The 14,048-nt window shown below is 41.5% G+C and overlaps 1 protein-coding gene across 1 annotated transcript in view; it reads left to right on the top strand.

The window, feature by feature from the left end:
* Positions 1-14,048, top strand: part of LOC122726597 (serine/threonine-protein kinase TNNI3K-like) — a 329,911-nt gene that overhangs the window by 112,348 nt on the left and 203,515 nt on the right. The window contains 5 exon segments of the mRNA XM_043964423.1: positions 2,261-2,355; positions 2,720-2,728; positions 2,731-2,771; positions 2,773-2,823; positions 2,825-2,870. Coding sequence (XP_043820358.1) covers positions 2,261-2,355; positions 2,720-2,728; positions 2,731-2,771; positions 2,773-2,823; positions 2,825-2,870 — 242 coding nt within the window.

Raw genomic sequence — 14,048 nt, 5'->3', positions numbered from 1 at the left:
CTCCTAACCTCTGGTTTACACCACCAGCTACGTATTGAGCATCTTAAACTAGTTTTCCATGGACAAATTCAACATGTCCAAACTGAACTCATTAATTTTCCCCCATCCCCCTCCTATCTTCCCTATGACTATTTTGAAAATTACTATTTATTTATTTATTTGTTTGTTTGTTTATTTTGGTGGGGCAATGAGGGTTAAGTGACTTGCCCAGGGTCACACAGCTAATAAGTGTCAAGTGTCTGAGGTCAGATTTGAACTCAGGTCCTCCTGAATCCAGGGCCAGTGCTTTATCCACTGTGCCACCTAGCTGCCCCCCATGACTATTGAGGATAGTGCATCCTCCCAGTCACTCAGGTTCACAACTTAGGGATCATCCTCAACTTCTCACCCTCTCTCACTCTCAGTATCCAATCACTTGCCCAGCACTGTTGACTTCACCTTTGCAACATTTCTCAAATATACCCCCTTCTTTCTTCTTACACTGCCATTTACAACTGGGCATGGCCATAGTGTGAGGGTTGGTCTCTCTGCCTCAAGCTTCTCCCCACTTCAATGCATTGTTCAGTCAGTCATCTATCAAAATGATTTTCCTAAGTAACTCCCATTGAAAAACTCTGGTGGCTTTCTATTAATCAATCATATCTTCTCTTTGCCTTTTAAAGCTGTTCATAAACTGGCCCCACTCTTCCTTTCCAATCTTCTTACAATTGCTCCCCTCCACACACTCTGTGATCCAGTAGCACTGGCCTTTTTGTTATCTCTTGAATAAACCACACCATGTCCCAATTCTGGGGATTTTCACTGGATTCCTCTCATGCCCAGAATTCTTTCCCTCCTCACCTTCTTTTACTAGCTTCCTTGATTTCCTTCTCACCTTCTACAAGAAGGGTTTCCTCATCTCCCTTAATACTTCACTCTTAAGCCTTCACTCTTTTCATATCACTAATTTATCTCATATATAGCTTGTTATGCACACTGCTTTTTTTTTCCATATACCTCCACCCCACTATACTCCAACCGTGAACTCTTGAGAGCAGGTACGCCATTGTTGTATAAAAGCATTCCCAATGCTTAGCACAGTGTCTGGGCCATTTTTGTTGTTGTTTAGACATTTTGTGTTGTATCCAGCTTTTCATTATCCCTTTGGGTTTTCTTGGCAAAGATCTTGGAGTAGTTTTGTAGGTGTTAAATAATGCTTATTGACCGACTGATTCCACATGATGGGACTCAAATATTAGAAGGCAATTTTCATGGGAACCACACCCTGTCTCAAGATAGGTCTTCTCTTGGCTAAACATCCCTTATTTTTTTCAAATGACTCATTACTTGCTGTCATATCTAGTCTTCTCCCTAACATTCTCACCCTATAAATGCACTCGATTTGCCAATGCCCAGCAAAAAAAAGATGGTGCCCATAACAATATATGAATATATGGGTCACATCATAAAACTGAATTGATTTGGAGTTTGGTTGGATGACCTTACCCCACATTACAGAATCTCACATTTCTAAGGGATTTCAGAAGCATCTGGTTAAATCCTGAATGATAAAAGATGCCTGAGACAGTGCACCTGACAAGTGGTCATTCTGGCTTTTTCTGAAAGACCATCAGTGAAGGAGACCCTGCTGTCTCCTGATGCAAGCCATTCCACCTCAAAAAAGCCCCAGTTATTAGGAAGTTCTTCCTCATATCAAAACTAAGGCCTCCCTCCTTTCAGCTTTGATCCCCAAAGTAGTAAAACTGCTGGACGGAGTGCCTACTTGCATCCTTCAGCTCTGTTGCAGCTCACTTTATCAGTAGCTTCCATGACTCCATTAATAATGTCATACCAAGTTGGTGTGATAGATGACAGAGTTCTGGACTCAAAAAAATGACCAATATGATAGAAAGTGGCCAGTCTAACAAGATGAAATTTCATCTGGATTAATACACATTAAAACAAATACTAAATATGGCCAAGATGGAGAGCCAGGGGTAGAAGACAATTTATATAAAGAAAAAGTAAAGTTTTTTGTTTTTTTTTCTCCCATTTCTTTTTAATGAACTGCGGCCTCAGTGGAATTCAATCCTTGATATGGCCACTGAAACACCTAATGTGATCTCAGGGTGTTTTAATAGAGTCAATGGGTGAGTTTCCAGAAAGAGAGACTGCTGATACCCTGCTATATTCTATTTATCCTGTTCGCTTCTGAGAAAAATCGGGGTCCTTCTGTTGAACAAACCACAAGACTCCTTCCCAGTGCCTTGTGGTTTCACAGTGCTTGTACCTACGGCAAGAGTATTGAACTTGTGAAATTTCTTCTTGACCAAAACACCCTGAGCATCAATCATCAAGGAAGAGATGGACACACTGGTAAGAGTGCGGAATGATTGCGAATCATCTCCCTTTGCTGTCACTTGTCAAGCCCAGAGAAATGAGCCAGGCTGGAGGTCTTCCTTCCTCGATTCTTCTAAAGCAGCTAAGTTGACTTGGTGGTAATTACAGTCCATATCTAGGATTACAGTAATGCAAAGAAGTGATTGGCTGTCAAAGAAAACACTGTCTGCCTATGTCATTGTAGCTTTGGCCCCATAATAGGATGGATTCTTTATCAAATAAATCAATTCTCACTTTATAGCTCTTGCTACAATCCTATTACAGGGCAACAATTGTCTTTGTGGCAGCCAGGGGTTGAGCTTGCTTTTCTTGCTTTTCTCTCCTCCATCCATCCCTGTAGGATTACACTCTGCTGCTATCATGGACACATCCGCCTGGTACAGTTCTTACTGGGATAATGGAGCTGATATGAATCTGGTAGCCTGTGATCCCAGCAGGTCAAGTGTGTGAAAAAGATGAGCAGACTTGTTTGATGTGGGCTTATGAAAAAGGTATTTTTAATCCTCCTGTATCTTAAAGCAACGTTTGAACTATATGCATAGATTATGGCAAGGCATGACTAGCTACTTTGCTCTCATAAATTCTGCTTTCACTAGCATCTCACAATATTGTGGCAGGGACTCTGTGGATTTGAATCAGAGTCAAGTGACTATCAAGGAGACTGAGGAAGTCACCCTTGAACAGAGAGAAGGGACTTATGAAGGGTAATTTAAAAATGTATTTAGTATTTTATTTTTCCACAATTTACATGTTAAAAACAAGTTTAGCATTCATTTGAAAACTTTTAGTTGCAAATTCTCTCGTCCTTCTTCCCTCCACTCACCCTGCCTCAATTGAGAAAGTGAGCAATTCAATACAGGTAATACATGTGTAATGATGCAAATAGTTTCCATATTATTGGTGCAGCTGGGTGTGCAGTGGATAATCACTGGCCCTGGAGTCAGGAGGACCTGAGTTCAAATCCAACCTCAGGCACTTAACACTTAATAGCTGTGTGACCCTGGGCAAGTCACTTAACCCTCATTGCCCCACTGAAAATATTTCCATATTAGTCATGTTGTGAAAGAAAATATAGACCAAAAAACTCAAGAAAAATAAAGTTTAAAAAAAAGTATATTTCAGTCTGTATTCAGACACCATAAATTCTTTCTCTGGTGTTGGATAACATTTTCCATAATGAGTTGTGAAAGATACTTTTAAGTCAAAGAGTCAATGATCTTGTGTGTGTGTGTGTGTGTGTGTGTGTGTGTGTGTGTGTATGAAGGACTTATAGGGGGCTAGGAGCTTCTCCTTGTCCTGACATGGAGAAATGGTATATAGCTCTTTCTTCCTGGTTCTAGAGAGCTGAGCTAGGCTAGATTAGTAGATGGGGCCCAGAGGATAATAAACAGATATTGCAGAGATGGCAAATTTAGACATGATGTTAGCAGGGAAAAATCAATGACATCCCAAACAGCTAATGCTATGCCTCCTTGGGAAAAAGGAGTTTTCCCCCATGGAATCTATTTGAGAAAAGAAGAGATGAACATTTCATGCACTATGTTATCAGGGCGTTTCTTTCTAAGAGACCAATTGTATCTGACAGCCTTTCCACTTCTTTCCACTCTGTGGTTTTCTGTTGGTGAAGAAGAGAGGAGTCAAAGCCAGTGAGGTTCTGTTGAATTGGGAGAATGAGAGCTGCTGTTATAAGCAGGAGAGGAGGCAGGTGCAGATGTAGACATACAAAAAGATCTCCAAAATGTAGCTCATTGGACAAAGAGGACAGTATGAGCACAGCTAGTTATTACCTAAAGTCATTGAACACAAACTCAATAGAAGTCAAAGTGTTCCCATTGAATCACAAACAGCTCAAGACGGGACTCCCACAACAGCATCTTTCTGATAGAAAGATAAGAAATCATGCTTTCTTTTGAAAGACAGAGGTGGCAAGGGCATGCTTATTTCTGTTGATATTCCAATAATAGCTCCCTTACATGTAATGATTTAATGTTTATAAAGTACTCTTTACATGACCTTCCCAGTTTGTTGTTGCAAGTGACCTCAGCTGCCATCTAAATCATACGTGAATAAGAATTCCCACGAAAACATACCCAATAACTGACCATCCAGTTTCATTTGAAGCCCTCCAATAAGTGGGGGGGAGCCAACCACCACCCAAGACTATTCAGTCCACTTCAATAAATCTACAATTGTTAGGCTGATTTTGTGGACAACCAGCATAAATTTGCCTTTTTGCAAATTTCATAGGACAGGCATTATAATCCACTTCTGACAGAAAGGGACACTGAGGTTTAAAGATGCGCAGCGAGTCATTCAGTGTCACACAGTGAGGGTAATTGTCACCAATAATCAAGCCCATGTCTTCAGACTGCAAGACCAACCCTCTTCCTACCCTGCCATGCAGCTTGTATGGAGCTCATCCATACATTGTCTAAGGAGCTTATTCTTCATGGAAATAGGAGATAACAGGTCAGAGATCCCAGCTTCAGAGCTGGGAGGAACATTAAAGGCCATCCAGTCCAACTTCCTCATTCCACAGAGAAGAAAACCAGAGCACAGAGTGGCCAGGTGACTTCTCCATCATCATACACCTAATAATTGTCAAGGGAAGGACTTAAAGCCAGCTCTCACTGATTCCATGGGCAGAGCTCTCTCTCCTACAGCTCTCTTCTCCAAGTCAGAATCCAAGTGTTAATTGTTGAGATGATGCCAGAGCACCTGGAGATCTCTTTAAGTGATGGCCAGATGCATGCTGCTGCAATGAGCTCTGGAACTCCAAAAGCAAACATGAAATAGCTCCTCCCCTCAAGGGCTTGCATCCTCTTGTTTTAATCTTAATGGAGGCAGCACAGTTGGGCAAATGTACACAAATCACACCCATGTAAGAAGTGATTTCTGGCCATCTGAAGAGGCAGAGACAACTCAGCAAAGACCTTCCAGATAGAAAGAGATCACTGAACCGGGCTCTAGGGCAGAACAGAAAACCTTTATAACAGCTAGTCTCTCAAATGTTTTCAGAGATATTTGGGTCAAAATAGTTTTTTTTTTTTAAGAGAGCACTAATAATACAGAAATGAATGCTATATTTAATTCTTCATAGAGACGGCGGTGGTGGTAGGCTTTCCTGGTATTTAGTTGATTGGGAGTGAATACTGAATTTTATGGATCCTGTGAAATAATGAACGATTCCATTGCCTTCTAACATTTTTGAAACAAATCCCTAGGCTTAGTGGCCTTGCCCACTGGCCCATGGAACATATGCCGTATTTGTCACCCTTATTTGTTCACCTAATGTGTAGGATGGCATTTCATTATTCCTATGAATTTTTAATGAGATAACTGTTCTAGCCCAGGAATACCCAGGGGGGTATTTTACATATGTTTTAGCACAAAGAAAACCAAACCAACAAGATCACATGGTGAGATGCCATTGTTCTGTTTTGTTTTGCTTGCTATTGTTGAATTGGATCTGTATGAGGAGGCTTTATGTAAGCAAGAGTAAGTAAAAAAAGACAATGTTTCTGACAGTGTGGAATGTGAAGCCAGACATGCTGGAGCAGTGGATGAAGAGCCTTAATCAGAGTTAGGAAGACAGGGTCAAATTCAGCCTCTTCCATGGACCCACTGTGTGACTGGGTAAATCACCTCATGTCTCTCTTAGAGTCCATCTATGAAATGGGGGTAAGATTCTTTTACCTGAATAGGTTGTTGTGAATCTTAAGCTATTATTGTTAAATCATTCCAGCTGTGTCTGACTTTTCATGACCCTGTTTGGGGTGTTCTTGACAAAGATTCTACAGTGGTTTGCTATTTTCTTCTATTGCTCATTTACGAATGAGGAAACTGAGGTAAACAGGGTTAAGTTACATGTCCAGGGCCACACCACTAGTATCTGAGGCTATATTTGAACTCAGAAGGATCCGACTTACTGACTCCAGTTCCAGGGCTCTATCTACTGCATAACCTGGTGGCCCAAACAATCATTCAATACGTATTAAGAACTTAACAAATAAATACAGACCTGAAACTTCACCTTCCTTGAAGGTCCTTCTGTTATAAGTGAGGTTGCGTCCAGCATGCACATTTATAAGTATAATGAAAACGCAAAACAGATGCATTAAACAGGTAGGGTAGCCTAGTGCACAGAGACTAGGAAAAACATCCTGAAGGAGGTGGCCCTTAAGGTGAATCTTTTTTTTTGGCGGGGGGGGGGGGGGGGGGGGGGGGCAGGGCAATGGCAGTTAAGTGACTTGCCCAGGGTCACACAGCTAGTAAATGTCAAGTGTCTGAGGTTGGATTTGAATTCAGGTCCTCCTGAATCCAGGGCTGGCGCTTCATCCATTGTGCCACCTAGCTGCCCCCTCCTTAAGGTGAATCTTAAAGGAATGTAGGAAACCCAGGAGGAAGAGACCAGCATGGAAGTTCATTTTAAGAATGATGGGAGGGGCCGCTAGGTGGCACAGTGGATAGAGCCCCTGCCCTGGATTCAGGAGGACTTGAGTTCAGATCTGGCCTCAGATATTTTACACACTTACTAGCTGTGTGGATCACTTGGCCCCAATTGCCTCGCCAAAAAAAAAAAAAAAAAAAAAAAAAGAATGATGGGGGACCAACAAAGATAGTGTATTTAGAACACCTTGAAAACTGTAGTTTCAACTTTTGTCATTATGGTTTTAAAAGGCTATACCCTATGAAAAAAGAAAGAAAATGGTTAAAGGGGGAGATAATGGTGAGAGGGGAGCATTGAATATTAAGGAGATACACTCACATGAGGAAATCAGGTAAAGATCAATAAAAGCAGAAATAGAAACTTTATATTGCTATCAGAAAATACCAAAATCCACCTGGGCAGAAGGAGGAAATAGATGAGTTCAAGGAAGAGATGGCAAGTCTAGAATAGAAGTGTGTTCTATCAGTAATTGAGCAATTCACTTATGCAAACATCTGCAGAGAACACAGAGCAGTTTAGAATTCATCGCTGGTCCCTGGCTCCCTCCAGGTCCCAGCTAAAACCCCACCTTCTTTCCCATCCCTTAACGCTCCTGTCTGCTCTCCCAGATGAGCTACAACTTCTCCTGTCTGTATCTTGTTTGTACTTAGCTGTTTGCACTGTGTCTCCTCATTGTTTGTAAAGTCCTGGAGACCAAGGGCTGTTTGGGTCTTCCATTTACTTATTTATTTTGGGTTTTTTTGTTTGTTTGTTTGTTTTTCCCTTTCCTTGTATCTCTAGCACTTGGTATGGTGTCTGGCCCAAAGCAGGTGTTTAATAAAGGTTTTATGACTTGCTTTGACTTCACTGAGAGTTTTAGCCTTCAAAAGGTAGAGGAACCAAAATAAGAAATTTTATTCTGTTTCTGTTTTTCATTCATAAAGAGGATCTTGAATATGGGATGATAATGATGGAAACATGGCTAAATAATGATTACTCCATCTCAGAAGATAGGCTAGAGAAGAGAAAGGCCAATCAGAATCTGGCATGTACTGTAGATTTTAAGAAAAAAGTATGTCAAAAGGCTCAGAGAAAGGATATGTAGGATCACATAGAATAAAATGCAAAAGAAATCAGTTCTAGAGGAATGGAAAGCCCTCATGAATGAAATGTTGAAGACACGTTAAAGAATGATTTCTTATGATGAGGAAAAGGGGGGTTGTTTAAAGGGACCAATGAAGATGTGCAGAGACTCACCAACCAATGTAGATTTTTAAAGACACATACACATGAGCAAAGTGAGGGTTGGTAAATGAGATAACATGTAAAGTCTTTGCAAACCTTAAAGCATCAAATAATTGTTAAATAGTATTCTATAACAAGATGACTGCAAGAGCTCACCATGATCCTCTCAGAATATGATCGATCAGGAATGCTAATGATCAGAGTGAGCTGAGACTGGTGAGCCAAGCAAAGAACTATATAAAAGGGGTTGATAGCTACATTGGGGGAAAGTGGAGCATCAAAGAAGAGAGAAGACCACTTCCTGCAGTGAAGGGGTGGAAGGGACGATGATGACTGACAAAATAAATAAGGAAGAATTTCTTCACCCTCTTTAGAATCTCTTGTTTTGGGTTTTGTCCAGGATAATTCTTTCTGGACTGAAAATGAGCATAATTGGCTAATGGGGGCTAGGTTTGTAAGATAAGTTAGGGAGATGATGTAAAATAGCCTGGCTGCACTTGATGACTTTAGGGCCCTAGATCAGAATCAGCTACAGCTTTGGGTATCAAAAAAACTGGCAGAGATGATGGTTGAACCATTATCATTGGAAATTGGGAGAGGTACAGAAAGACTGAAGAAAGACAAATAATGCCCCAAATTTTCTCTGAAAAGTCAATCAGACAAGAAGAAGTTTTAAGTGTTTGCCAGGGGTCAGTTACTACATTAAGCACTGGGGACACACAGTAAGGCAAAAGTACTATCTGCCTTCAAATAGCTTACAGTCTAATGTGATAGACAAGATGTGAGTCAACTGTGAACATATAAGCTATAGAGTGTAAGTGGAAGTTAATGTTAGAGGGAAAATACTAGCAGAGAGGGGGACCATACACGTCTCTTATAGAAAATGACACAAGCTGAGTCTTGAAAAAAGCCAAGAAGTAGGAGTGAGCAAAGAGCCTGCCCAGTGTGTGGGATGGGTCATGAAAAGGCAAGGAGATAGGAGATGGAGCATCATGTCTGCGGGACAACAAGAAAAGACAATCATTGGATCATGAAATGCCTGAAGATGGAAAAGGAGCAAGGGTCCAAATTATGAGGGTCTTTAAGAGCCAAAAAGAGATGTTCATATTTATATTCAACCCTGGACATAATAGAGAGCCCCTGTTATGTGTGGAGGTTAATGGGGAGGAGAGAGGGAAGCATCACCAAAAGTGGACTTTAAAAAGGTCACTTTGACCTAGGGATGGCAGAGATTTGAGGTAGGGGAACCATCTAGAAAGTTACTGCAGTAGTCCAAGTGTGGTGCAATGAAATCCTGTACCAGAGTGGTGGTTGTATGAGTGGAGAGAAAAGCAAATACAAGAAAGACGTATTGAAGGTTTGCAATGCAGCCAGTTTGATATGAGGGAGGTTGGGGTAGAGATCAATGTTGTGAGTCTGGCTGCCAACAGTAATTACCTCAACAGTAATAGAGAAATTAGGAAGATAGGGAGGACTTGGGAAAAATGTGAACAAATCTGTCTTGGACATGATTGCTCTGAAGACTTTCGACTTGTGAACTGAAGTCAATTCCTGAAAAAATATAGGTTTTGTTATTAAAGGAATGATTATCCACACACAGATACTTAAAAATGAAAGAGCATTGAACAAAAAAAAGATAGCTTCAGCAAAAAATGGGACACACTAGACTAATCATTTTTTTGGTTCACCAGTTTATTTGAATGAAAAGCATTATGATATCATGTCTAGAGAGCCAACCACATAGCTAGGAAGACCTGCATTCAAGTGATCCTGGGCACACCCTGGGGACATCACTTACCATATCAGTGTTGTAGGCAAATCTCTAGGAGGATAAGTTGCAGAGAATGTGCCCTCCCACATAGTTAAAGCTGTTTTCTCATCATGAACTTTACATTAGCGACTAGACCTAACTCTAGTCCCTGTCCTCCATAAGCCTGATAAATCAGAGGGGTGCTATAGATGTAGTTCTGCGATTTTGCCATTGCCTTTGCTATTCTTTTATGTTATTTTTGTTTGTTTTTGTGGGGCAATGAGGGTTAAGTGACTTGCCCAGGGTCACACAGCTAATAAGTGTCAAGTGTCTGAGGCTGGATTTGAACTCAGGTCCTCCTGAATCCAGGACTGGCACTTTATCCACTGTGCCACCTAGCTGCCCCCTCTCTTATGTTATTTTTATGGACAGATTGCAGAAGTTTGGCATAGTTTATGGATTAAGTGGAAGGATTTGGGACTGGTTGAATGGTAGACCCTGAAGAACACTCATTAATGGCTCAAGATCCCATTGCAAGAAGCTTTCCAGGCAGTGCCCCAGGGATGTGCTTTTTGGCCTTTTGGTGTTTGACATTTCAACATAACTTGGAAAAAACATGCTTATCAAATTGGCAGGTGACCCAAGCTGAGAAGCATAACCAACACACTGGATGACAGACTCGAAAGATCATTTTAGGATTTGAGCAAAGTCTGGAATAAGAACTACTCAGAATAATAAGGTGTGAATGGGGTTCAGATGCATATCAGTGGGAAAGTATGTAAAGCAATGACACCACATTTAAATCAAAGTATCCAAAAATAAAAGCCACAAAACTACCCAGTGGGGTTGTTTGGAGACAAATACTCTGTAAAACTGCAAAGTGTTATGTAAACGTGTGTTGTCATTATGAAGACATATCAGGCATGGCTCAGACACAAACATCTCCACCTCTCCCTGCCTGGCACACTCAACAGTATCACATTAGGAAGAACAAGCTCTTCATTCATTGTATGAACCTAAAAGGAGCAGATGTGGGTGATTTCAAACCCAGTCCAAATCCAACAACTGTTCTTAAACACCTTTCCTATCCCAGGCACAGACAGAGCCAAGTGCTGGGGAAACAAGCCATCTCTTACCTTCAAGTAGCCCGTATTCTAGAAGGATACATGGAAACAGGACCCTTTAAACATATAAGTCAATGCAAGATTATTGGTGATGGGAGAGAACACTAAACACTAAGGTGAACGGGAAAAAATTAGGAGATCATTCCAGAGCTGATCCTTGAAAGAAGTGAAAGATTCAGAGAATTAAGAAAGGAGCAGATTAAAGGTGGGGGATGGCTTGTGCAAAGGCAAGGAGGAGAAAGGACTCAGAAAGCTAAGGATCCACAGGAGCTGCTAGGCCAGGGATTTCTCTCTGGAAGCTGAGATGCCTTTGCTAAAGGTGTTTGTTTTGGCCATTCTACTTGTGTCTGTTGAAACATGACTTAAAAAAAAAAACAAGCCATAACTGAATGCAGCCATTGGCTCAGTGGCTAGGCATTCATCTATCTATCTATCTATCTATCTATCTATCTATCTATCTATCTATCTATCTATCTATCTATCATCTATCTATCATCTATCTATGTCTGTCTATATGTCTGTCTTTCTATGTATCTATGTGTCTGTCTATCTGTCTATGTATCATGTGTCTATCTGTCTATCTACTATCTGTCTATATACATATCATCTATTTATAGATTCATTCATTCATCCATCTATTTATTTATTTTTGTTCATTCATTCATCTATGATCTAGCCAACTATTTTTTTTTCTTTTTTTGCTTAGCTATTTATTTTTTGCAGGGCAATGAGGGGTAAGTGACTTGCCTGGGTCACACAGCTAGTAAGTGTCAAGTGTCTGAGGCTAGATTCGAACTCAGGTCCTCCTGAATACAGGGCGGGTGCTTTATCCACTGCACTACCTAGCTACAACAGCTTGGTTTTTGGAAAGCATAGAAAGGCAATCTAAAGGGCAGGAGCCCTCAAAGAGGGCTTCTGAGACCATCCAAATATCATGGTACTTTCCAAAATCCTTCCAATCTGCATGATTGAGTCTGATTCTTATGGTGCTCTGCAGATAAGTGGGGTAATAATAACAATGCAAGCTGCTTCGGAGTAAATGCCTCACATATGTCAAGAGAAAGACATGCTTCCCAAGATGTTCTAGTACTGTTAGTCAAATTATTTTTTCAGGTAACCGTGAGTTCATATGATTGGAAAATTGACATAAATTTAATAGAAAAAGTCCTTGCATCACCAGATCCACGACTGGCAAAGGAATCTAAGGATATTAGGAGAATAACTCACCTCTTTAGAGAGTCACACTTCGGAGGACACGGTTTCCTTTTTTCAAAATATCCCTAGCAGTGCTGACGAGGCAGAATCCTAAGCAGGATATGAATGAAAGAATAAATAAATGAATGAAATAAAAATAAGCATTTACTATGTGCCTGGCACTGTGCTAATAGCACACGGGCATTGTTTTTCTTTTCTTAAGGAATGCCTCACTGATGCCCCAGGGCCCTGGAAGAGTTAATTTCAGTTTCTGAGCCCCAAAGAATAGTTTAGTCCCCTGAGGCTCACCGCGGGATCAGATATTAATAATGCTTTGTGCTTCTATAGCCCTGTTAACCTAAACAGCTCAATGTAATTCCTGGAAATCATTTCCCCAGTGACCTTGATTCAAAGGAGAATCCTACAGGTTAAAGCTTCAATATGCCTTTGCTAACCTCCCAAGATCTCCAGTTTGATCCAAAGCATTTTCCTTCTCCCACTGCTCACCCCCTCCATCCCTTTTCTTTTCCACAATTCCATCTGAAAATACAAAGATAACTGTCTCCTTCACTAGGATTTGCTCTCCCCTTTCCCTGGGGGTACAAAGGACTTGTAGGAATCAATTTAAATTGGCCAGAAGAAATAGCCAGAAGCCTGCTTCTGTTCAAATCCGTAACCCTGATCACCAATATGGAAAACCCATTGAAAAGACCCGCACATAATCTTCCATCCATTGCATTCAAGATGAAGCTGCCAATTGAAAAGATCCCGGCCAATTAGAACCAAGCCCACAGCTCAATGTGCTTTGTCTGCCAGGGAGATTTGGAGAAAGACGGGGCTGACAATGAAAAGCGCTCTGACAAATCAGACTATTTAAGGTCAGAAAATCACCCAAACTAGAAACAGAACTAAAAACTTCCTATTTGCCTCAGTTCTGACCCCCATCCCAATATCTAATTACCCCCAATACAGTATTTGTACACAGCCAAGTCTCTGATTCCCAGTGACAGGGAGATGGAGGTGGAGAATGACTAAGTGACCAAAAACAATAAAAATCAAGGGTCCTGCATCATGAGCCATGCTTTGTTCATTCCTTTTGACAGGTGTGGTGTGGTGTGAATCATTTATAGTAAGAGTCCCAGAGTGGATTCTGGAGGAGATGAAGTCCTCCAGACATGGGCACCTACTGAAGTCCTGCCAAGACAAATCAGAGGACCCGGAGAGAACTCTGGGGGGCCTGGCGACTTTAGGGCACACGAAGGAAGGGATGGGAAAGGTAGCCCGGCAGAGTGTGCAGGAGAGCAGGCTTTGGCATCGGGAGGACCTGGGCTCTGCCCCTGGCACATGTCTACTGGTCATATGGCCTTAGGCAAAGCACTGCTTTGGTCCTCCCAGGGTCCCAGACAGTGCTCTGAAGCCCAGTGGTAGATGGGCTGGAGGCCTGAGTCTGTACAGGGAGCTTGTGACAAGTCCCAAGCCAACAAGGGCAGCAGCTATGAGAATAACAATAGCTGGAATTTCTATGGGGAATTAAAGTTTACGAAGATGGCATTTGATCCTCACAACCACTGTGGGAAGTAGGCGGCATCCTTACCCTCCTTTTACAATGGAGGAAACCGAGGTAGTGAAGTCACCCTCCTAGGGGTGTCTGTGGTAGGATTAAAAATCAGGCCTTCCTGACTCCAGGCCCAGTGATCTAGCCATCGCACCTTCAAGCTTCTTCTAAAAAATAATAGTAAAAGCTGACACAGTTTTAAGTTGCCCAAAGTGTTTCACATACGATGCTTCCTACAATGAGGAGACAGTGTGGTGCAGTGGACAGAATGCTGGACTAGGAGTCAGAATTCTGCCTCTGCCATTACCTTGCTATGGTCACATGCCCAGACATCAGTTTTTCCTTATTTAAAATGGGGGGTGTGTGAATCAC

This window comes from Dromiciops gliroides, chromosome 4 (genome assembly GCF_019393635.1).
Source record: "Dromiciops gliroides isolate mDroGli1 chromosome 4, mDroGli1.pri, whole genome shotgun sequence".
In the NCBI taxonomy this organism is placed as follows: Eukaryota; Metazoa; Chordata; class Mammalia; order Microbiotheria; family Microbiotheriidae; genus Dromiciops; species Dromiciops gliroides.
The sequence above is the reverse complement of the archived record's forward strand: the minus strand, read 5'-3'. Positions and strand labels throughout refer to the sequence as shown.